This window comes from Perna viridis, chromosome 5, assembly GCF_037379345.1.
Source record: "Perna viridis isolate PV_CMFRI_1.1 ecotype Kerala chromosome 5, ASM3737934v1, whole genome shotgun sequence".
NCBI classification, from domain to species: domain Eukaryota; kingdom Metazoa; phylum Mollusca; class Bivalvia; order Mytilida; family Mytilidae; genus Perna; species Perna viridis.
The window spans coordinates 48957742-48981717 of record NC_142449.1 but is presented as its reverse complement, the minus strand read 5'-3'; the positions used below and the strand labels follow the sequence as shown (position 1 = coordinate 48981717).

The following is a 23976-nucleotide window of genomic DNA, read 5'->3' as shown; positions in this document are numbered from 1 at the left end:
TTGAAGAGGAAATGGATCTAGGTTTTTAACTGTCGGTCGTTAACGACTATCAGATTACTTGTTGTAACATGGGAACTGGGACCATAAATATATTTTTCAAGATACTGGCGTATTTTCCTTAATGTTCACATCTTTACATTATTCACAATAATTAAACACATATTTAAGGGTTGGCTATTTGTAAATATAGTAAATAGAAAGGAGTTCAGTATTATCAAAATAAGGAGGGATATTTTCTTTAACTGTATGATCACTTAAAAATACCAGCAGTCTTGATAAAATAAAAGCCTTTATTAATATATTTAAGTTTTAGAAAATGTTTTTGTGATTTTCTGGAATATCAATTTTTGGAATAACAGTAAGTAATTATAATTGTTTCATATTTTGGACTTCTGAAGGAATGTGATTACAATCCACAAGAATATTGTGTAATCTAGTGACTTGTATTGAACATAGTTTAAGAGTTGATGACGTCCATTGTTTTTAGAAATTAAAATGAGGTTTGAAACCGTAGTATTGTTATTTAGATTTTTCCGTTTATTGCAATTTACTCTGCGTCCATGAAACCTTTTAATTCGCATTGGTTTAGAAACTAAATCGAAAATGTTGACCGGATCTATTCTTAGGATGATTCCAATTCCCATTATATTGTCATTTAGACCGATAGGGTAAACTGTTTTAACTAACGTCTCCATTTCAATTCGACCAATCTACTCTACTGGTGCATCTGGTACATGCTCCCAGTTTTTAGTGGAGTCCGAGTTGTTCATTTACTTTTGTTACTTTGTATGTATTATTTAGTTGCTTAATGTTCTTTGTTGTGATTCTTTTTTTTCCATATCTGATCTTTGTCCCTGGATTATGTTCTTTTGATTTCCGCTAGAATCTTGGTTCCCTTGATAACTCCTTGAATACTTCCAAAATTGAACAGTTAAATATTTAGTGTCATGATTGTGCTTTTTACAATGCTGGTAAATGACACTTTTGTACTTTCTTGGTCTGTTGAAACGATACAGATGTTCCTGTGTACGTTTAAATAGGCATCGTCCGGTTTTACCCACATTACGTTGTACTGAGTGCCACATCCCGGTTTGTAAATCAAATGATTAGCCTTACCAGAATCAAATTTCAAAGAAAAGTGCGACCATTACAATGGACGTTATTGGGTAGTTCGTGGAAAGACGTGGACAAGTTTATCATTTGTTGGTAAGACATTTATCGATAGAAGGGTACCAACGACTTTTGTTATTGAAAGTATTGGCAATAGTTAGTCATGTTTTCAGAAATTGAGACTTGAGAAGGATTAGTAAATTATTTTTTTACCGTAAACGGTTGCGTAATTCCACTTATGTTACACATAAGTCATAGTATAAGTAAAACAAAGACTCATAGAAAACTGGTCCTGTGTACGAGACTTAAGTAAAATGATTAACTGTATGGTGTTATAGTGTGCTATCCGTCATGAATTACCCGAGTATATATACTAGACATCAACAATGGATAAAACAAAAAGACAGGGTACATCAGGATAGCACTCTATATTTGACTATATAATAGCATGGGCTGAAAGATAAAAATGGGAAATCAGTATAAAGTCTAAAAAACGGAAATTCTCTCTCAGACATGCACCTCAATAACAGAAATAATATAAGAAGCAACAAAAAGAACTCGGTCACGTTTTTTGTGATTTGAGAAATGTAATGGTAAATCACGCAATCTTTGAAAATGTCAGAATAAAAATCAACACCTTTGGTTTTATAGTCTTTTATTTCAAAAACCTTGTTGAAATCATATCTGACCTTTACACTTTCAATCTACAAAATCACAGATAAATGTTGTTTAATCTCCGATGTCCCTGAAACATTTTAAAAAATGGATGGTTCAAATTTCGAATCCCTCAATCGGCAGTAAACCTTAATACTATCATTATTACAAACTATAGAAACGAATTTTTAAATAATTACTCTCTGGCTATTGGTTGTAAAAAATGCGACAATTCACACTTGACATAAGAAATAATACATGATCGCACATTTGGAATGTTGGATATTGGCAAAAAAATACAGGTCAGTAGCTATACTTGTGTATAATATTGTTTTGGGGCCAGTTGCAGTATGCACTGTGGTGTTCAGTTTTTCTCGTCGTTCACTGAAGACACATGGGTGACATTTTTCATCCCGGTGGAGTTGTTGTCTCTTTAACATATTCATCATTTTCATTCTCCTTATAATTCATATACGTCAACCCCCACCCCCAAATTAAAAAAAAAACATGGCCTGAACATGGACAAAGGAAACAAAGACGATCTACTTACACAATACAGCAAACCGAATAAATCAATATAACAATAAAACTGAATATAAGGAAAACAAGACGTCATACAAAAAAAATTAAAACACTAGCAATGTGAACCACCAAAAACAAAAAGAAAGAAGGGAATGATATCAGGTGCTCCGGAAGGGTAAGCATGTTTCGCTCTGCCAGCGGCACCCATCATATTGCAAGCGAGTATAATCTAATAAAATTAATAAAAATGTTTTAAACCAGCGTGTCCTCACCCCAAGTTGACTACACAGCATGTTAACAAAAATTGTTTGATTACTTATTCGTTTTTAAACGAGTTCCCACTTTTATATTTTGTATCTTCTTCATTTCCGATACTTTTTCTGGGAACTCATTTGCTTATTAAGTTATGCCACCAAATGGTAGAATAGGTCAATATTACATTATTTTTATTGACCCATTCTGACTACAACTTGTAATTTGGTGGAAGAAGTGTCAAAATTTAGGACTTATAATTCACTTCATTTTTCATCTGTTCCTCATCTCCGTGTCATATGCATTTTTTTAAATGATGTTTTTTTTACCGAATTTTCAATTTAAAACCCCGCTTTAATGATCTTTTGGCTAGGGAAGTTTTAATCAGTTTGCGTCAGTGGAATTTTTTTTAATCAGTTCGTATATATATATATATATATATATAATAAAATGCACTTGAAAATTAATTGTGGTCTCGTGCCTGAAGCTGGGATGGCAGACGCGGATCCAGAATTTTTTTAAAAAGAGGGAGCCTGATCAAAATTTGCTATTTCCCACAGTTTGCAAAATTTTCCAACAAAAAGAAGATTCCAACCCACGGAACTTTTCCCGCTGATCCACCACACTATGTATCGAGTTTTTTTCGTCCTATTTGATTTAAACACCTGTTGTTAACTATCAAAATACAAGATACATATACCATTGTGCTAGATTGTATACATTTTCAATGTAATCTAATCTGTGTGTTCCAAAGGGGAAGTAACCATTGTATCATTATGTCTAAAAACAAAGTTGAATTGTCTCTATAGAAACAATATTCATGTAATTGTGAACAATCTGTGTAGTTTTCTTTATCTACATGTCCATGAAAGACTACCGTAAATATATCATGTAAGATTTGCATGTTTCTTTGTTAAATATATATAAGAGGTCAGAAGTAGATATCAACATCGGAGTTCTCAATAATATTGTATATCTTCTTTTAAAAGGATGCACTTTTTACTCTACTTCTAATTTTCTTGTCACTAGCGTGTTTAGATCTAAAGATAAATAATAAAAAAAAACTATGAGCAAAGCTAACTAGTTGATACCCGCGCTCCCCTCACCAAAAAGATACAGAAAACTCCCAAAATCATTCAGATAGAAAAGCTATATAGATGCACATGTAATGGCATCATTTGATAAAGAATTGGTGAGTTTCATAAGAATCTCTGTTATTAATAAATAAAATTACAAAAATAAAATATTTTGTTAAATGTGTGTCATTGGTTATGCATGGTGTTTGGACAATTTTTAATGAGGAAGAAATAAATCTAAAAACCCAAAAGTTTATTAAAACATAGTGTTAGATTGAAATCAAATGATGACAAGCAAAGAGCGAGATCACGATTAAGTAATTATGAGTTATGGCTTTATCACACGAACTTTTTCAGTCTTAAAAAACAAAAAATCAACGCCTTTCGACGCACAGTTTATACAGACTTGTAACCTTGTCGAAATGTGTGATAACCTCAGCTTTAGAAATGTATGAAACTTAAAAGACATATTTTCGTAATATTTTATTACTTTTAGATTTAAATATGAAGTTCTACTTAAAATTGTACTCTTTCTGGTACAAATGAACTACTTGTACTGAAAATAATCGAGAAAGTATGCAGTCCATAAGAAATCCGAATAGGATTCCTCCTTGTTTGCTTCAAAATGAGGCTTAGCTTATTTTTCATTTTTATTTTCAAACTTAACATAGTGTAACAGTTCATGCATATTGCAGATATGTGCTGACAAACACATGGCATTTCAATTCCGATTACTACAAGTGTGTATTAATAAGTGTGACAGACGGACGGACTAGACCGAACGGCACCTAGATTCCTTACTGGGTTTGTGATACCAATAAAAAACTTAAATTGAAAAAAAATAATACATTGTAAAACAGACTATGGTACCAGAAGAAACAGTAGCCATGGTGACTCCTCGACAACTAGCAAATATCACAGACTTAAGTACTTGTTGTTTTGTTGCACCTGGGACTAGGGAAAATAATCTATTCCCGACTTGCGGACCAACATTTTGTCAACATTAATCTCCCTTTGGAGCAGGTGTCTATTCGGAACACGTAAGGTTTTCCATCCGATATCGACAATACTTTAGAAAATTTCGAAAGTCAAAAGGGAATTTCTCATTCTACTGACCCTGCCATAAATTTTCTTTACCCGGGATACAAATGAAAATCATCCTTATGTAACCTACCAACAAAATGAAACACCCTGTAAATTTTAGAAACACCATTGTGTTTGTCTGCTTGGGATTCCATTTTCATTCGAGTTACCTCTTTTTTCTGTACCCGAATCCGCACATCGATTAGAGAGACTTCGAAATTATACCTGCTCTTACGGGAGGTAACTCTGCAAAAACAGGATAAAATATGACTGCATCCCGAGCTCCTCAAGTAGGGAATACATAGTCCAAATCCCTTGCAGCAGGGTTACTATCGTACGCGTGTAACATGAATGAAGTATTTGCTAAAGTTAATGTGTTAATAAGACGAATCACACTGCAACTTTAAACTTCTACGCCCGGCAAACGGCTTATAGGAGATAGCAACGAATTGTAAGGCTGATCTTAAAAATTGGCCCCGTGCAGGTCCGGGTGTTAAAAGAATAGACCTGCAGCAGCGCTAAGCTTGTCGTAAAAGGCGACTAAATAGTGCTCAGAAACCTAGCGCTAGGGGATAGGCGCTCTGCCCACAGACCAACTGGGATGTGTGCCCCTGGTGGTGGAATGGGGTACCCCTGGCGTGTTACATGCTGGGGTTGTCAGGCTATAATACGGAAAACCTGACCGCAAACCATAGTGGTGCACCGTGTTGGGAAAGATGCCACGTTCCTCGCACGTTAAAGAACCCTGCTGTGGTATTCGATAGGAGTAGGAACCTTTGCGCTCCGCCACTGGAGGCTAAATTGCTCGACCTTACCCATCCCCCCTTTTTCCAGTGGCAATCAAAATTTGTCGACCCTATTATCCTTGTGACCCATCCTTTTTTTTTCATTGCATGTTCATTTTATCATCCATTTCATGTTCATTGTCTGAATATAGCTGAAATATTGCTGCTCGGACGTTAAACCCCAACAAACAAACCTTAAAAATTGTTGGTTAGCTGTTTATCTACCTAATCATTAAAAAACCTACCTACTCAATAGTTTGTCATCCTTTCTAAGACATTTTTCAAATTATTTGTTTGTAGCACATTGGCGTCACTCTTTGGCATTTTTCAGAACAAAATCACTAACCTGCCTACTCACTCCTAAAATTGTAAGTCGATAAACAGCAAAAAAAATAAAAAAATGGGAAGAATCTGTTTTGATAAATGAAATGTTTTCTTCCAGAAATACATTTAGAAAGACACTAGTTGGTTGTTGCTTCTTTGATATATTCACCATATCCATTCACGATATATCTAAATAGAAAAAAAATGCTAATCAGGCATAATGAAATAACTGCCACGACTGACACACGCCATTTCAGATGAAAAAACAACAATAACTAAAAAAAAAAAAATCACCGAAATATTTCATAAGAGAAGAAAGGGAAGTAACTAGTAGTATCCTTGAACAAAACAAGAAAAATCAAGGTAAGGTGTATTAATCTCCCTTTACCTAAGAATTCTAGTTTATTAAAAGACGGCCAAAATAATAGCTAGTATAGCAAACAAACAAACAAACAAACAAAGCTTATCAAATCATTACCTCCAAGACCGGCTTTTTATAATTATCTGATATACAAAAACGATTCTTCAAGTAGACAGAAAAGGTATACTGATCACAGACAGTGCATAAATCGTTTTGCAGTGCAATGCAGATATACATGGATTAATTATAAATTGGACAACATGTACATACACATGTATGCATGTAAGCAGGACGACAATGCCAGATATTTACTACATAACCTGGCAAAATGTTACGACTTGCTTTTAATGTTCACTTCAACAATACAGAACTTTGTTACAAGAAAATTCGTGAATGCTTCCTTGTGACAATATGGCTCGAAAACCAAAGCTGTCCAGGTAACATTAAACTACCACAAAAATCCTAACAAATCTGCATTGTCGGGGTGTTGGTGACCAAGACAAGTTTTGTTTCCGTTTTAACCTGAAGCTTCTCCTCTTTCTGCTGAAAACTTATCGAGAAAAACAACAGAATAGTGCAATAAGGAGGCAGCGAAATTAGGGTTAGGACAAGCCGCCGAGCGGCTGAAGGTCAATTATTGGAACGGAAATGAAAAAAAGGCCAAATCGTACCACACCAGTTTTCGTACTATGTGCATTATAAACAATAGTTTTGAACTTTATCATATGACATGTATAAAGACTTTTATTTACTTTAGTGCTAAAACAAAGAAGAATCAAAGAGAAACAAAACAAACAAACAACAAAATATATAATTAACAAAAATAAAAGTTAAAAATCATGAAACATAATAGCAAATACAAGCAAAAAAATCTTACTACAAAAAGAGGGGCATTATACATGGGATACGCATGCACATTACCTGGCTCCATCTTAAAAGTACCAAGCGGAGGACTTTTGCCATGTAGTCTACCCTTTACTTACTTCGATTTGAAAATAAAATACTGTTTACTTAACCTATTATATTTTGTGTCTGTAAAATTGTGTACAATAACTGATATGTATAAATAATTGTGATAAAAGGAATAGTTATGCCTCATATACAATTTGCTTGTATTTTGAAACTTTTTCGAGCTTGCTCTTAAAGCACTTGTGTACAAGTAGGCCTGGCTGATAAAGTAAAAGAGTTAACAAACACTCATAATCAGTGTCAAGAAAGATCCTAGTATATATGCAACACGATTTTCCATTAGATTCGTTGATTTGATTAAAATTTGTATTCTGTCACTTTCTGAGCCCATTCATTGAAAAAAATCACAAAAGAATGCCTACATATAATGTCACCATTTTATTAAAATCGACTAGGGTAGTAGTGTAGATTTTTTAATAAGACGGTGGTATCAGGCATTATTTGTAATATTTTCAATGATTGGGCCCAGAAATTGACAAAAAAACAATTTTTTTTATCAAATTAACGAATTAGATTGAAATATTTGTTCTCGGGAAGAAATGTGGTGGTCGAAAAGTGCCTGTATCACTGATAATCTCACTTAGAAAAATTAAGGCTTTTTCTTTCATTTGTAATCGAAAAGGACATACAAGAAGTGAAAGCGAGAAGGGATGGAGATAAAAACCACCCCAAACCTCTATTCCCTTACAGTTGTACGAGAAACCAACATTCCGTTCCAATAAATGATTGTTCGACTTAAAAAAAAAGCAAACAAAAACGGTTGGCATTCATTCAATTTTCATCTGTTTATTTTTGTCGGAAGTGAAATATGGCTTCCGCTTCTACATGTGTAATTAAAATCATACATGTATAAAATGTACCATATTCCATGTTTATTACACATGTCACATATTTTTGAATGACTTAACATAACTTGTGACTTGTCATACTTTGTTGAATTTCAAAACAGATAACAATGTAATTGTTTACAGATTTATTTACAATTTGGGCCGCAAATATAAACGGCCTAGCACCAAAGCCAAATTAAATAACCATGATTAATTTTGATCTGAGGTCAGTTTCAATTAAGTGTAATTTTTTTTTGTAAGAACGAGGCAAAATAGGAAAAATCAGAAACATGCATGTCAAAAACACAACGACCTGACAATATAATTTCATTCAATGTAAAGACCATTATTTGATCTCTGCATGATTGGATTCGTTTAGAATTTTTTTAATAAAATGTTAGAAAAATGAGGTTGCTGATAGAGTTATCTGTCCTTGAAATGTTCATTTTCAATGCATTTCAATGAAATTATAACTCAGTTTACCAAACTGATATGGAAAAATCTTGTCTTTTTTTCCGTTGATTATGATGGTGGAAATAGTCAAAATAATTTTTAAAGTGAGTTTTCTTATACATGTACCATGTTTTATCCACTGTCTTCTTCTTATAAAGACAGACAACTCAAGTATTCAGGGATAAAAGTCATGTTAAGACATATTATGAAAAATTTGCGATAACTACGTATTATGATTGCATGATTGCTGATTGATTGATTGTTGGGGTTTAACGCCCGAGCAGCAATATTTCAGCTATATTCAGGCGACGAACATGAAGTGGATGATAAAATAAACATGAAATGATGATGAAATGAAAAATGGGATGGGACACAAGGATAATGGGGTCGACAAATTTTGATTGCCAGTGGAAAAAGGGAGAGGTGGATAGGGTCGGGCAATTTAGCCTCCTGTGGCGGAACCCTATGGTTCCTACTCCGGCAGAATACCACAGTAAGGTTCTTTAACGTGCGAGGAACGTGGCATCTTTCCCAACACGGTGCACCACTATGGTTTGCGGTCAGGTTTTTCGTATTATAGGCTGACAACCCCAGCATGTAACACACCACGGGTACCTCATTCCACCACCAGGGGCACATAACCGAGTTGCTCTGTGGGCAGAGCGCCCTAGCCCCGGCTACGATTCTGAGCACTATTTAGTCATCTTTTACGACAAGCTTTGCGCTGCTGCAGGTCTATACTTTTGACACCCGGATCTGCACGGGGCATTTTATGGTACCATATGCATTGTTCGTGATTTTGTTTTCGTTGAAAACGAGCCATGCAAAGTGATAATTTTTATGTGAATAATAGACTTACAGCATTTAGTGAAGACAGAAAAGAACTGAAATTACCAGACGAAAATGATCGGAGTTGGACGCACTGTATTGGTCCTAGGTCGACAAGCCTAAACTTGGTGTGTTTCAGGCATCTTTACCACGTCATTAATATTAAAGAGATTTCAACTAAGTCATACTCTTATTTTGTAGTTAAAAGGTTATTGAATACTCTCTAAACTAGGTTAAGCCATGCTTTAGAATAGGTCAATCTATTTAAAGGAGGAGTGTGCAACTATAACAGTTTGTCTTAATATGTGCATGTTTTAACATAAATATACAGACTTATACTGTACGACATAAACTGTACATATAGCTATCAAGAATATGTGTTTCGTCTTAATGTAACGTAAATAGAGTAGATCTCTGACACATGTATTGTCACAGTCACTGGCGTAAAGTTATTTTAAGTAATCACAACCCACATGTACAGAAAATTACACAGACGATCCGGAAGCGACCTAAGGACACCCAATTCAAAGAGCCAATAAGTTAGCTGTTTATCATGTTACAGAATACAATATTGAAATTATTTGTAAATCATTGGGCTAAGCCTTTTAATACAATCGTGTCAAGAATTTAGCAAGTAAAGAACTGTAGTGACGGAATTAGAAGGAGGCATATGCATCATAGTTACTTGCTGTAAAATTTTCATTAGCTATTTATTTAAATATGGTTTTCTGAGAGTTCAAACCTTTATAAAATCGATTTCATAAGGGGAGCTGTGGGGGTGGGCGGACAACATAACCCTTCGGATCTGCCTACTATGATGAAGGCACTGTAACAATAAATGCGGGTTTTATATAAATGTCACATTATCAATATGTGCATGCAAGTAAACATATGTATGAAGATAGTCTGTCTTTTTATAAGGTTAGTGTCTTTTGAAATATTCAATCTTATAAGATTAGCTTCCATAAGATAGACCATATCTTGACATCAATAGATTAAGTGAAAAAATGTCAACCCTTCACCTTCATGTCATGTTAAATCCCTTTTGTTGAAACTTCGTTCTTAAGTCTACATTATTTGTTTTACTATGAGACATTCTTGTAGATATCGATCATAGGTTGCTTTTCTCGGCAACATAGAAATGTTGAGCACAATGACCTAAGCGGTCGAAAACTGACATGAAAGGTATTGCATCATACCAAGTGTAAAACTAGTCTAAATTTAGAAAAAATTGTATCCTGTTTAGGATTATGCAAAATTTTTGACGCTAGTAACATGTAAAACAACATTTTATCTGACAAATATCTGTCTCGTTATGTTCTACTGCATATAAAACAAGGTAATAAAATATTATTATGTGTTTATGTGCCGCAGTCGACTGAGGGAAAATTTAACGTTCCGTGTACTGTCATGTACTCTCTTCCATAGTCATAACTGAATAAACACTTTCTAATTAATTGAAGATTTCAAATACGGAGAACAGATCGACGGGGTTGAAATGAGAACATTTCTTCTTTTATCTGACAAAATGAACTTTGATAATTAATTTTTAGAAAAAAATACGTTTAACGCATTTGTTTCTGTTGTTATACATAAACATGTACCTATTAATTCTCTCGATACACTTCAACTTGTTAGATTAAAGACTGTTAGAGCTTTGTGATTCATCTACAGAGAGTACACATACTATATACTCTCTACAGATGAGTCACTAGCTATTAAATACTTGTAAGTCGCCTAGTAATGTGAACGAAATGTCTATTTGTATATATTCTGTTTTCTTTGGTAATGGCTTATGGTCTGATAGTTCAAACGTACCCGTCTGTCTAGCAAAGCGTGTGCCTTTTTTCCGATGGATGGCTGGATTCTTCCATTAAATTTAACTTAAACAATTACCAAAGCTCCGTCACTCTATAAGGTAATTTCATGACATTACATAATATTCTTAATATTGGACCCGAAAACAATAGAAATCAAGGACAAATTTTAAGAAAACGACCCGTATTTGAACCCCTAAATTTGAACTTATGTGAAGTTCATCGCAGAATGATTGAATAGCGAGAACTGGTTGTAGCCAGTTTTCCCTAGCCAACAATAGGCTGTTACACTACCTTATAGGGGTAAGACTGAGAAACTCTGGCTATGGGAACACTACCATGTAAAATTAAATCAATTATTTATTTGCATGTGCAGCCACTTTAATATCCCAAATCCTTCATTTCCCTTTAATAAAAATCCTCAAGCTGCTTGTAACGATTTTGTAATGTAGAAAGATAGGCTGCTTTTCCATCTGTATGGATTAATCGCCAGTAGCATGCGCAGAGCTATATAAACACTGATCGCTACATACCATTATAAGCTCGAGCCTAGGATCATAAAGACGTACTCTTATTCTAAAGAATTTCACAGTAAAAGGGTAAGTTAGAATTGAAATTCCAATAAATATGTGAAGTAGTCATTATAGCTTATATTTGTAAATTATGCAATGGTAGGTTTAAAAACAGCTGATTATAATTTCCGGGTCAGCGCGTTCAAGATTTTCTTTGTGTTGTTTCGTTGTCGTCTGCTTTTTAATGATCATTGTGTATTTGTATCAGCTTACTCCCCACATTAAGTTCACACAAAATCGGGTAAAATTTATCTATATGGATAGCCACGATATGATCATGATGAGGAATACTAATATTTCACGCCTGTTTTGGTTTGCATAAATTCTCACTATTAAAGCATTTTGTTGTTTAAATTCCCTCATTGCATCACTTTAAGTATCATAGTGTTCCGTTGATTCAGTGAAAATAAGTACTTATCATGACATATGAAAATGGATAAATAGTCATTATAAAGGCAGCATCAACTGGTTACAACCGGATTTCTATGGTATTTATAAATGTGTAACCCGGTCATACCAGATCAATCGATGTGAAAATACAGGAATTAGTTTACGGAAATACATCGATCGATCCATTGGAAAAATGATTCCCATTCGCTAATTTTGTTATTACCTTTCATGTACTGCTGCAAATTCTAATGCGTGTAGTTAAATTGGGAGGACAGTTTTATGTCGCTTTTACGCTCAGTGTACTTTCAAGTCCCGAATCCAACCTGTTGTACTTTAACCCCGCTATAGCGACCACTCCAAGACAGTAACTTAGCAGTACAAGTTATGTAAGTCCTACGTGAGGAGTTACTTTAATTATTTCATATGTAGCTAAGAACACCCGCTTTAGAGTACATAAACGACAAGGACGTCACGTTTGTTCTACATGAGAAGCAGCTGTAATGAAAATGTTGTATATAAGCTGAGACATCACGTGGACGTATTATAATACTAATATAACTACAACAATACAATCTGTCATTTTTTACAGGAAAGGGAATTAAACTTAAGACATACTGTAAAATGTCAGTCAAATATACATAATCATTATACATTTAATGATCATTAACTGTTGTGTTATGTAATCATGCCCATCATGAGTCGTTACTTGTTTTAATAAAGAGCAAGACTTGAATGTATACAATCTTTGACTCTGACTTGAATTAGAATTGAGGACATCCGTCTATAAATTACACTATATGAATATTCTGCTGGCTAATTGAAACATATAGGCCTACTTCTTTAGTATGTTCGTTTTGCTTATGAATCGCACAAACTGCCTCGATGTCTTGGTAGCGTGCGCGTTGCGAGGGCTAACGAATTCGATCCAATCAAAGGCTATATAGGAAATTACCGTTTTTCATCAACAGACATTCTATTTTTGATATGGAGTGGCTTTGGGTTAGCTTGGAATCAGAATAATGTTTTCATCTGGGCGACAATACCTGCTGTTGCAGATATTCCTTATGTAAGAGCTACCCAAATTATCAGACCCAACGTCAATAGTCAATGATCATAAAGTCTTGTCCTAAAGTACATGAATTGTGTACAAATGAATGCCAAAGTAAAGCCAATCAATCATTCGATTAACCAATCAATCAAATTGTGTATTTAATTTAGAATAGATATATAGACCAAGTACATCACATACAATTTTTTAATTGTGATTGATAGAATATACTACGGAACTTTGTAACGTTCACATTCACACCGTTCACATCTGTTACGAAACGTTTCATACAGCGCGCCCTTGAAAACCATTGAGGACTAAAAATCAATATGAAAAGAGCTTCGAAATGAAACTTTTATAGATTTTGAAACCCTGATCAGTCATGTTCACAGAAACACAAGCGAAAAAAAAGTTTCATCAGCTACTGGTATACTATTGAAACAAAGTATGTAAGCTCCATCAAAGGTGTGTCTGCAATAACATCAAATGAATCTTCATACCTCGCACGTTCCCAGCTATCTTTTTTTTATTTTGATTAAAAAGATTAAAACGCAGTAAAACCATTATAAAACAAGATTTAAGCTTATCAGTAGCTTTACTTACTTTGAGCTACTTAATAAGACGGTGTTTTAGATACAAATAAATTTAAGCAAACTCTGCCTAACAGAAAATTTTAAACCCGTTTTTGTTCGCCCGGTAATTGATCTCAAATATGACGATCATTTCAAAACCAGGATTTATAGAACAAATGAAGTCAATATACATGTGTGCAATTTACTTAAGTCGAACGTATATACGTGTAAGCAAATTTCCAATTGCAGATATAACGCGCAAGCAAAAGACTTAAATAATTCAATACTATAAAACATTTTTAAACTGATTTAAAATAAGCTATGTGGACATTACTAAAACACGTATGATCAGATAAATTTTGTAGCAAACCATGTATAAATATTATAATCACGATATTTTTTCTGATCATTTGTTATGCAAACTGTTCCAGTCAGTTTCTCATGCAAATCGATAATAAAACAAAGAAGTTATCAGGGTACCTTTGGAGTGCAGGGTATTTATTATACGCGATATGGTAAATGACCTCTGATGAACCTAGTAAAGGTGACGCTATTCCCTACAGCCATCCCTTCTTCCCAGGTGTAGCATGATGATAAGTAAGACTGAAATTTGATATCGACACACTCATTGGTGAACATAGAGATGGCCTTATTGCCAATGACGTATAAATGAACCCCTATAGTCACTAGCGTTTGTGACTTACAAACTTTGCCCGAAGCAAACGTTCACTTGCTATTTGTTATATTTCTAGGAAAAAATAAAATTTGGAGACGTTCTAGCTTTGTGCAGTTCCAGTCCTGAACATGAATAGCGGTAAGTGAATTAAGATGTAGAAAAGAATGAGCATACTAGAATGGTTGATTTGGTATACCTAGTACTTAAAAGCGACATCAGTGTAAATGCAAAAATAAAACTTGTAGAAGCCTTGCAATTAATGAGTTAGTAGTATATTTAAATCAACATTGTTTGCCCGTCCGACTTTCAATTATCTAGACTTCAAATTTCAAATTTGGCTATACATGGACGGGGCATACGTTGTAAGCGATTTTGGTCGCTGATACCAACTTCCCGTTTTTTATTTCATTCTGTTCCATTTTTACAGTAGATGGAACAGTAATGAACCCTTATCAACGTCATAAACAATTACCACCAACATTGCACTCATTTGTAAACAAAAAATGGTTTCCTCTTGAAATTCTCACAATTAGTACATACAAGTCATGCATAATGTAATGCAATCCAGATAGTAGTTAGTGGATCAGCTTAAACTAATTTAAGAAACAGCTGAAAAGATGAATATCGAATGATGTCTGAAAAGCATCTGAACCGTGTAAAAGTTTCAGCAGAGATCATTCATGGTAGCAATAACGCATTCTTTCTACCACTTATGACTACTAGAATACGTTATTTAGTGAAACTATTAAAGCATTTAATTGAAGCATTTTTGTTTTATAACATTTAAGCCTGCTTTGTATTCACCTAAACATCATCACCTGTGAAGATAACAAATTAGAAGTTCTGTTTGAATGATTATATATTGAACATCTTTCCTCACAAGTTTGAAAAAGTTTCTATTTCAATCTACTGTTACACTTTCATGTTTGGTACATAATTTAGACAAAATGTATTATAAATGTATTCAAAATCTGATTATTAAAGGAAAAAAGAAATAAAAAAAGAACCACAAAAAACAACAAAAACATATTGATAATTTTACAGATATGGATCATGGTGGAACTGATAAAGACATTGTCTCGCATTCCAGTTCATCTGAAATGTTTTCCGAAGGGACATACAACAAGATCGATAACTCTGCAGATTACAGTGTAGAGAATGACAAGTTAGCCAGTCTACATAATCCCCATTATACCGATACATTCTCAAGTGTTGGAAGTGATGTCCCCTTATTAGCAAAAGACAAAAATAAAATCTGGGAAGAAAGTGAAGACATTTTGGAGTCGACCCCAAACGAATCCGAAAACCCTCCTGCAGACACTGATGCCGAGAAACTGGAAAATCAAACATCTTCACGTCTGTTACCTGACGTAAGTAATGACAATGATGAAATTGACTACATGAAAATCAACATTCAAAAATATTTTGAAGAATCTCAAGGAAAGAACAAAGAATTTGAAGTTTCAGTTGTCGAAATAGTACCTCATTTCTCACATGACAACGAAGAGCCTCCCTGGGAAAGTACTGCCTACATTGATGAATACTCTTGCCCGAGTCCAAGCACAAGAAGACTGGAGCGTGTATGCAAGAATGCAATGTTGAGCTTAAGCCAAGATATCTCTTGTAAGAGCTCGATGAAGGGATCCACTATCCTTCCTGTTGTTATAAATCAGATCCCAGACCAACCTCAAATAGAGGTAGCGGAAACCGAGTCCTTGTTTGAGGGGAACGAAATCAAGAACCTCCTAGTCATGAGTTTCAGTGTTGCTTTGATGAATGCTGCATTTTCTTCATTGAGGAATCTCCAAAGCAGTCTGAATCACGAAGGTGGTGTGGGATTGTATTCTCTAACAGGCAGTTGTGGTGCATTTACTGTTTTAAGCATATTTACCCCTAGTCTCATTCAGCAATTCAGACCGAAAAAGTGTTTTTTGATCGCTATAGTTGCTCATTTACTTTTTGTTGCTGCAAATGTTGTACCAGAGTTGTATATCATGATTCCCATTTCAATTCTTCAAGGTGCTGGTGCAGCCGTGATGTGGAATGCAATAAGCACCTACATCACCTATTTAGCCAGATCGAATGCAATAAGAAACGACAAACGAACCGTCCACATAGCCGGCAAATATTTTGGCATATTTTTCTGCTTCTTTCAGCTCTCGGTAGTTGTTGGAAATTTGATCTCATCTGTTGTGCTATTTAAAGACACGAATGTACCAGAATCTAAGATCTCAAAGAACAATACTGCGATATTTCGGTATTTAAGAAATCAAAATTCAAGTATCGAAATTACGGGCCATGAATCAACAAGTATATGTGGAGCTCAATACTGTCATTCTTACAAAATTACACAAGAAACTGTGACTGTTGAATCAGATGCAAGATACAATTTGTTAGGTATCTATGGTGTTGCTACCGTCCTTTCTCTTGTTTTACCAATGCTGTTGATGGACCAGTTGAAGAACTATCGAACAAATCGTGTCAGTATTACACGCCTTAGTTGCCAAGCAACTGCGGTTCTTCGATGTATTGTGGATGTCCGTTTCCTCTCATGCTTCATCATATTTCTGTACAGTAATATGGAGTTGGGATTTGTTATGGCAGAAATGACAAAGGTAAAATAATCTTTCCATATTACTAGCAGATATTATGGCATATTCTTCTGCTTCTCCCAGCTCTCGGTAGTTGTTTGGAATTTGAAATGAGAAAGGTAAAAAAAGATAATTTCTTTCAATCATGAGAGAGAGAACTACGTTTGTGATTTTTGCTAGAGATATTATAATTCCTTATTTGCAATAGATGCAGACATGAATTGAACCGATTTTATGTACTGCTGTGCAATGCATTTTGAGAAATAAAAGTTCTGATAGCTTCAAACAATGTTAGGTTGATGACGTTAATAATATACTAGCAGTTACTTTTTATCACTACAAAACGTATTATCACCTTTTTGATTGTTCAGATATCAGCTGCTAGAAAAGAAACTTCTTAAAATGATATACTTATAATATTTATTTATATCAAGTGTCATTACTTAATTTTTCTAGTATGGTATCTCATTTTACTCTATTTTATGTTTCAGGCCTTTATTACATGCCCTTTTGGAATCCACATGGTTGGTTATACAATGATATGCTTTGGAATCTGTGGCAGTATAAGCTCCTTCATTGGTGGAAGGATAGAAAAACATGTTGGAAATGTTACCCTGATTTCAATAGGTAATTTGATTTTGCTTTCTCCTGCATGTTTTGGCCTTGCCTTTGGTTTCATTTGCAGTTTATCATATTTTAATATATAACCCTTTCTCAGTATTTTCCAGACATGAAAGTATTGAGAAAAGATTTTCAATTGTATAAATTTTATGTCTTGTATGCAATCTGTGCTATCATCCAGGAATATGATTTCAAGGTTGCTAGAAGAAAAATGACAGGCGAATTCGGTCAATGTTTTTGTTCCATGGCGTCAAAAATTAACAAAAAATGCACGATATAGCTTCCCTTGTACTAGATTTTTTAAAACAAACTTATTTTTTATGAAATGGATATTAGTAGCAACTTTGTTCATGCAGCATATCAAAGCTTTATTTAAAATTTAAAACACGATGGAGAAGGCTAAAAATGTATGCAAATGAGACATCGCTAAATGTATTAAATGAAAACTGCAATCAAAATATCCGCTTAGGAAAAGTTTAATGTTCTTTTCCTTTAAAACATTAAGGAAAAGCAAAATATAATAAGAAAAGGAATTTTTCTTTCAGGTTTTCTTAGTTGACTAATTAAAAGTTGCTTTCAGATTAAGCCATTGTTTGAAGTAGAAAGGTTGCAGATATTTCCTGTCCTGGGCAGCTGTAGCCAGCCAAACAAGATGCTGAATTAAGTAATCTTCTAATTTCAGTTCTGCGTGTTTAATAAACACAACTGGCAATCTTGTCAGACAGGAATTTGCCGGATTTAATCCAGAAATATCACCAGAGGTTTGGAAATCTCGGAGAAAACCCTGATGGTCCCGTAATATGAATGGCCCAAACCGGTTTTGTCTCTCTTAGAAGAAGACGGTGAGTGTAAACTTTTTATCTGCTTCCGGTGTTCTGGAAACTTGCTTGACTGATCGACGGTGGTCAGGTATTGTTTCCAAAATAAAGCTTAAGTAAAAGGGGGGAACAATTAAGCTTTCGCGTTGTATTTCTAAACTTCTACAATTTACTGCTCAGAATTCTAGTTTGGTTTCTTTCTTTCACAGCTACCATAATCCACCTGATTCTCCTAGCGGTGATGTTGACGTGGGTACCAGATCCAAACCAGCTGTATTACTTCTTCATCCTACTGGGTGCCTGGGGTATTGGGGACGGTATCTGGATGTCTCAAGTCAATTGTAAGTGTTCAACGGAAACACTTACGTTTTGCATTGTAAACGATTTAATACATGCATTTGAATTTACTCTATTTCATGTGTGTTTTTGCGTAAATATAAGATGAAACAGAACGCACCTAATTGCAGACAATGTAACAAAGGACGTTTATTATTGTTTTGTGAGAATCAAAGTTGAATCTAAAGAAACTTTATACAGGCAATCATACTTTCTTGTTAAAAAAGTTATGTTAATTATTACAATTTAGTTCATGGTATTTATATCATTACAAATGCAAATTGTAGTTATTCTATTTTCCACTTTCAGGTGTTGTGAGTACTTTATTCCCCGACCAACTAGAAGAAGCCTTTGCTTCATTACGTGTAGTAAACGGTCTTGGAATGACTATTGGATTTGCCTATTCCAGTAGTCTATGTATGACAAACAAGATGTACATACTGTTTGCAATCTGTCTCTCTGGAACTGTTGTCTACGTTGCTTCAGAGATAGTACGAAGGTATCGCACAGACAAACTGGCCAAAGAAATAGATGACGAGATCAAGTATTGAGAGACTTACACCTTAAATCTTGTCATCGATTAAGTTCTTGTAATTAGTTATAATGTTCCGATTTTTATCACTAAATTTGAATATTACGTTAGTATCTGTTTTGTGGTATGTTGATGATGGTATTAGGAATGCTTTCTGGAAAAAAAGATCACTCTCTTCGGAGGCTTGCTCCTGAAAGTCTGTTTGTTTTTTTAATGGGAATTTCTCATAACAAATAACCGTTTGTTGACATTATGAATAATGTAGACAATGACAATTGTTATAACATATATCCAATGTGTGACAAGTCTTAAACGAATGTCGACTTCCTTTAATAATATAACAGACACGAGAGAGAAACTGGCTTTTTATATAGTTTTAGTCATTTAGAATCTTGCATTTTGTTTGAACAAGTATCATACGTAAATCATAATGTTTATGTACATAATATTTTTACTCTGCCATGCGAGTCAGGTTGAATTAAAAATACTGTCTCAAATATGAGTTTTTTAATGAATATATATTTAATTATATATAATGTTTCACGTTGAATCATGTTTTGATATGTATATAATAGCAATAATTCTCATAGAATTGATTTGCAACATTATCATGTTTCCTGTAGGGCTGGAAAGATGTAGATTAATAGTAAGTACACTTCATGCAGTGCTTTTATGCTACACTTCATATATAGTTATTTCTATCTTGTATATAAGTTCTTTCACGAATTGGGAATCGGCAACAATAAATGAGTTGATATATATAGCAACTTATATGATCGTGGTTTCATTTTTAAGGAGTTTTATTGAAACAAATCATACTTGTACGAAGGATGGAATAGATACAGTTTGAAAACCAACCTAATGAAAAATAAACGAGTGGATGGAAAGGATATTCGACAAATGAATGTATGTTTAAATTGCTTTAAAGTATTTGTCAAATGTCATATGTTGTCTCATTTATAACCAAAAAATGTTAAAAGAATAGGCCTGCAGCAGCGCTATGCCTGTCGTTAGGCGACTAAATAGTGCTTAGAACCCTAGCCGGGGGCCAAGGGCGCTCACAGAGCAACTGAGATGCCCCAGGTGGTGGAATGGGGTACACCTGACGTGTTACATGCTGGGGTTGTCAGGCTATAATAAGGAAAACCTGACCGCAAACCATAGTGGTGCACCGTGATGCCACGTTCCTCGCACGTTCAAGAACCCTACTGTGGTATTCTCCCGCAGTAGGAACCATAGGGCTCCGCCACAGGAGGCTAAATTGTCCGACCCTACCTACCTCTCCCTATTTCCAGTGGCAATCAAAATTTGTCGACCCCACTGTCCTTGTGTCCCATCCCTTTTTCATTCCATCATCATTTCATGTTCATTTTATCATCAATTTCATGTTCATCGTCTGAATATAGCTAAAATATTGCTGCTCGGACGTTAAACCCCAACAAACAAACAAAAATATAGCCAAAAAATGTCTATCAAAACATTTTATTATGTTGAGATCGACAAGAAATGACTAATGCAACACTTTCTACCGTTGTGGTAGAAAAATGTTTTTCACGGACAAAAAAATTGTTGATTGAGACATTATGTGTCTGTATCAGTCACAAAATGACTGTGGATGGTCATATCAGTCATTATTTGGTCCAGTAGTGTTGATTACCACTATTACCTCGGTTCCTTTGATTATTCTTATATACACTTAAGCCTTACCTTGCCATCTAATGTTTGGTAACTAAGATCAGTATGTCTGAACTTTCTATATATCACACAAAACACCAGTAAGGATGTAAAGGACAACTTTCAAATACTAGCAGTTGTACCCAATAAAGTTATGGACACAATGGGGTGGAAAATTATTTTGAAGTGTATGTCTTTATTTGCATTTTATTTCAGGGTATCAAGGGTTAGTCGAATGTTTTGATTTTTTTTTAAGAAGAAACAAAAGTTTGTGCAAATGATCAAGAGTATGCTTATACACAATATCAGGGTATTGTACATGTGTCTTTATGATATTGATTGTAATAATGATTAAACAATCATTGAAGCTTCAAATTTGGTGATTATTTTTTTTATTGTTATTCTTACATTATAATTACGTATCTGAGTATTCCGTGGATCTCTATTGTCAGCCACTGTTTCAATCGTACTGTAAAATAAGGAAAATGTTTGGTTAATAACATATTCCTGGTTAATGAGACAATTACGTATCAACTCAAGAAAATGTACGTAAGAGAACTATGTTTTCACCACTTAAATATTTGTAAGGGCACGTGTACAAAATTTGGCAAATAATTTCTTCGAATAAAATTTGTGTTTTATCAACTTACAGTTTTTACCGTGTCTTGTACATACAAATATGAAAATGTGTTTTCATTTTAAATTCATTCAGGTTGTATTTGACTGTCAAATACAAATTGTAATATCAATTATTTTGAACGCTGCTTTTCAATGGTGCAGTATTTCAGTCTTTCATTTGCAACACAGTTGTGTTGGTATCATCTTTCTGTTAATGACCTGTTGTATATTTTTATTTTAAATATTGAATTCGAAATAAAAATCTTGTCTTAAGTCGTGTTCGATCTACATTTGTATAGTCAAGGGAACCCGAATTAGACGTTCAATAAATCACAATCCAGATATAGAAAAGACACAACAAAAAATACGAAAAAAACCCAAAAAATTACACGCACAAAGAAACAAATAAAAGTAAAATAAAAACTGGGAGCAAAAGTTCAACAGTGGATCATTTTTCAACTCGGTTTTCATGATGCAAATAGATACAGTATTAATAAGTTCATGATGATGACCATAGAACTTATGTGCTGATGACTTGTGCCCCGTGCAGGTCCGGGTGTTAAAAGAATAGGCCTGCAGCAGCGCTAAGCTTGTCGTATAAGGCGACTAAATAGTGCTCAGAAACCTAGCCGGGGACTAGGCGCTCTGCCCACAGAGCAACTGGGATGTGTGCCCCAGGTGGTGGAATGGGGTACCCCTGGCGCGTTACATGCTGGGGTTGTCAGGCTATAAGGAAAACCTGACCGCAAACCATAGTGGTGCACCGTGTTGGGAAAGATGCCACGTTCCTCGCACGTTCAAGAACCCTACTGTGGTATTCTCCCGCAGTAGGAACCATAGGGCTCCGCCACAGGAGGCTAAATTGCCCGACCCTACCTACCTCTCCCTATTTCCAGTGGCAATCAAAATTTGTCGACCCCACTGTCCTTGTGTCCCATCCCTTTTTCATTCCATCATCATTTCATGTTCATTTTATCATCAATTTCATGTTCATCGTCTGAATATAGCTAAAATATTGCTGCTCGGACGTTAAACCCCAACAAACAAACAAAAATATAGCCAAAAAATGTCTACCAAAACATTTTATTATGTTGAGATCGACAAGAAATGACTAATGCAACACTTTCTACCGTTGTGGTAGAAAAATGTTTTTCACGGACAAAAAAATTGTTGATTGAGACATTATGTGTCTGTATCAGTCACAAAATGACTGTGGATGGTCATATCAGTCATTATTTGGTCCAGTAGTGTTGATTACCACTATTACCTCGGTTCCTTTGATTATTCTTATATACACTTAAGCCTTACCTTGCCATCTAATGTTTGATAACTAAGATCAGTATGTCTGAACTTTCTATACATCACACAAAACACCAGTAAGGATGTAAAGGACAACTTTCAAATACTAGCAGTTGTACCCAATAAAGTTATGGACACAATGGGGTGGAAAATTATTTTGAAGTGTATGTCTTTATTTGCATTTTATTTCAGGGTATCAAGGGTTAGTCGAATGTTTTGATTTTTTTTTAAGAAGAAACAAAAGTTTGTGCAAATGATCAAGAGTATGCTTATACACAATATCAGGGTATTGTACATGTGTCTTTATGATATTGATTGTAATAATGATTAAACAATCATTGAAGCTTCAAATTTGGTGATTATTTTTTTTATTGTTATTCTTACATTATAATTACGTATCCGAGTATCCCGTGGATCTCTATTGTCAGCCACTGTTTCAATCGTACTGTAAAGTAAGGAAAATGTTTGGTTAATAACATATTCCTGGTTAATGAGACAATTACGTATCAACTCAAGAAAATGTACGTAAGAGAACTGTTTTCACCACTTAAATATTTGTAAGGGCACGTGTACAAAATTTGGCAAATAATTTCTTCGAATAAAATTTGTGTTTTATCAACTTACAGTTTTTACCGTGTCTTGTACATACAAATATGAAAATGTGTTTTCATTTTAAATTCATTCAGGTTGTATTTGACTGTCAAATACAAATTGTAATATCAATTATTTTGAACGCTGCTTTTCAATGGTGCAGTATTTCAGTCTTTCATTTGCAACACAGTTGTGTTGGTATCATCTTTCTGTTAATGACCTGTTGTATATTTTTATTTTAAATATTGAATTCGAAATAAAAATCTTGTCTTAAGTCGTGTTCGATCTACATTTGTATAGTCAAGGGAACCCGAATTAGACGTTCAATAAATCACAATCCAGATATAGAAAAGACACAACAAAAAATACGAAAAAAACCCAAAAAAATTACACGCACAAAGAAACAAAAAAAAGTAAAATAAAAACTGGGAGCAAAAGTTCAACAGTGGATCAAGTTTCAACTCGGTTTTCATGATGCAAATAGATACAGTATTAATAAGTTCATGATGATGACCATAGAACTTATGTGCTGATGACTTGTGCCCCGTGCAGGTCCGGGTGTTAAAAGAATAGGCCA

General features: G+C 34.5%; 1 protein-coding gene across 3 annotated transcripts; it reads left to right on the top strand.

The window, feature by feature from the left end:
* Positions 1 to 11476: 11476 nt before the first annotated feature.
* LOC148618068 (N-acetylglucosamine transporter UNC93A-like) lies at positions 11477 to 23673 on the top strand. 3 transcript variants are annotated; one of them, XR_015922623.1, is made up of 6 exons: positions 11477 to 11660; positions 14396 to 14457; positions 15364 to 16934; positions 17402 to 17537; positions 18214 to 18690; positions 18995 to 19012. XR_015922623.1 is itself a non-coding variant. In XM_088585928.1 (6 exons), the coding sequence occupies exons 2-6, from the start codon at positions 14448 to 14450 to the stop codon at positions 19234 to 19236; spliced, it is 2091 nt and encodes a 696-aa protein (XP_088442054.1). In that variant the 5' UTR covers positions 11492 to 11660; positions 14396 to 14447; the 3' UTR covers positions 19237 to 23673. The 3 variants fall into 3 exon arrangements, 1 of the variants encoding a protein (XP_088442054.1); XR_015922624.1 differs by lacking the exon at positions 18995 to 19012 and having other exon boundaries at positions 18214 to 18373; positions 18559 to 18692; XM_088585928.1 differs by having other exon boundaries at positions 11492 to 11660; positions 18559 to 18690; positions 18995 to 23673.
* The last annotated feature ends 303 nt before the right edge of the window (positions 23674 to 23976 follow it).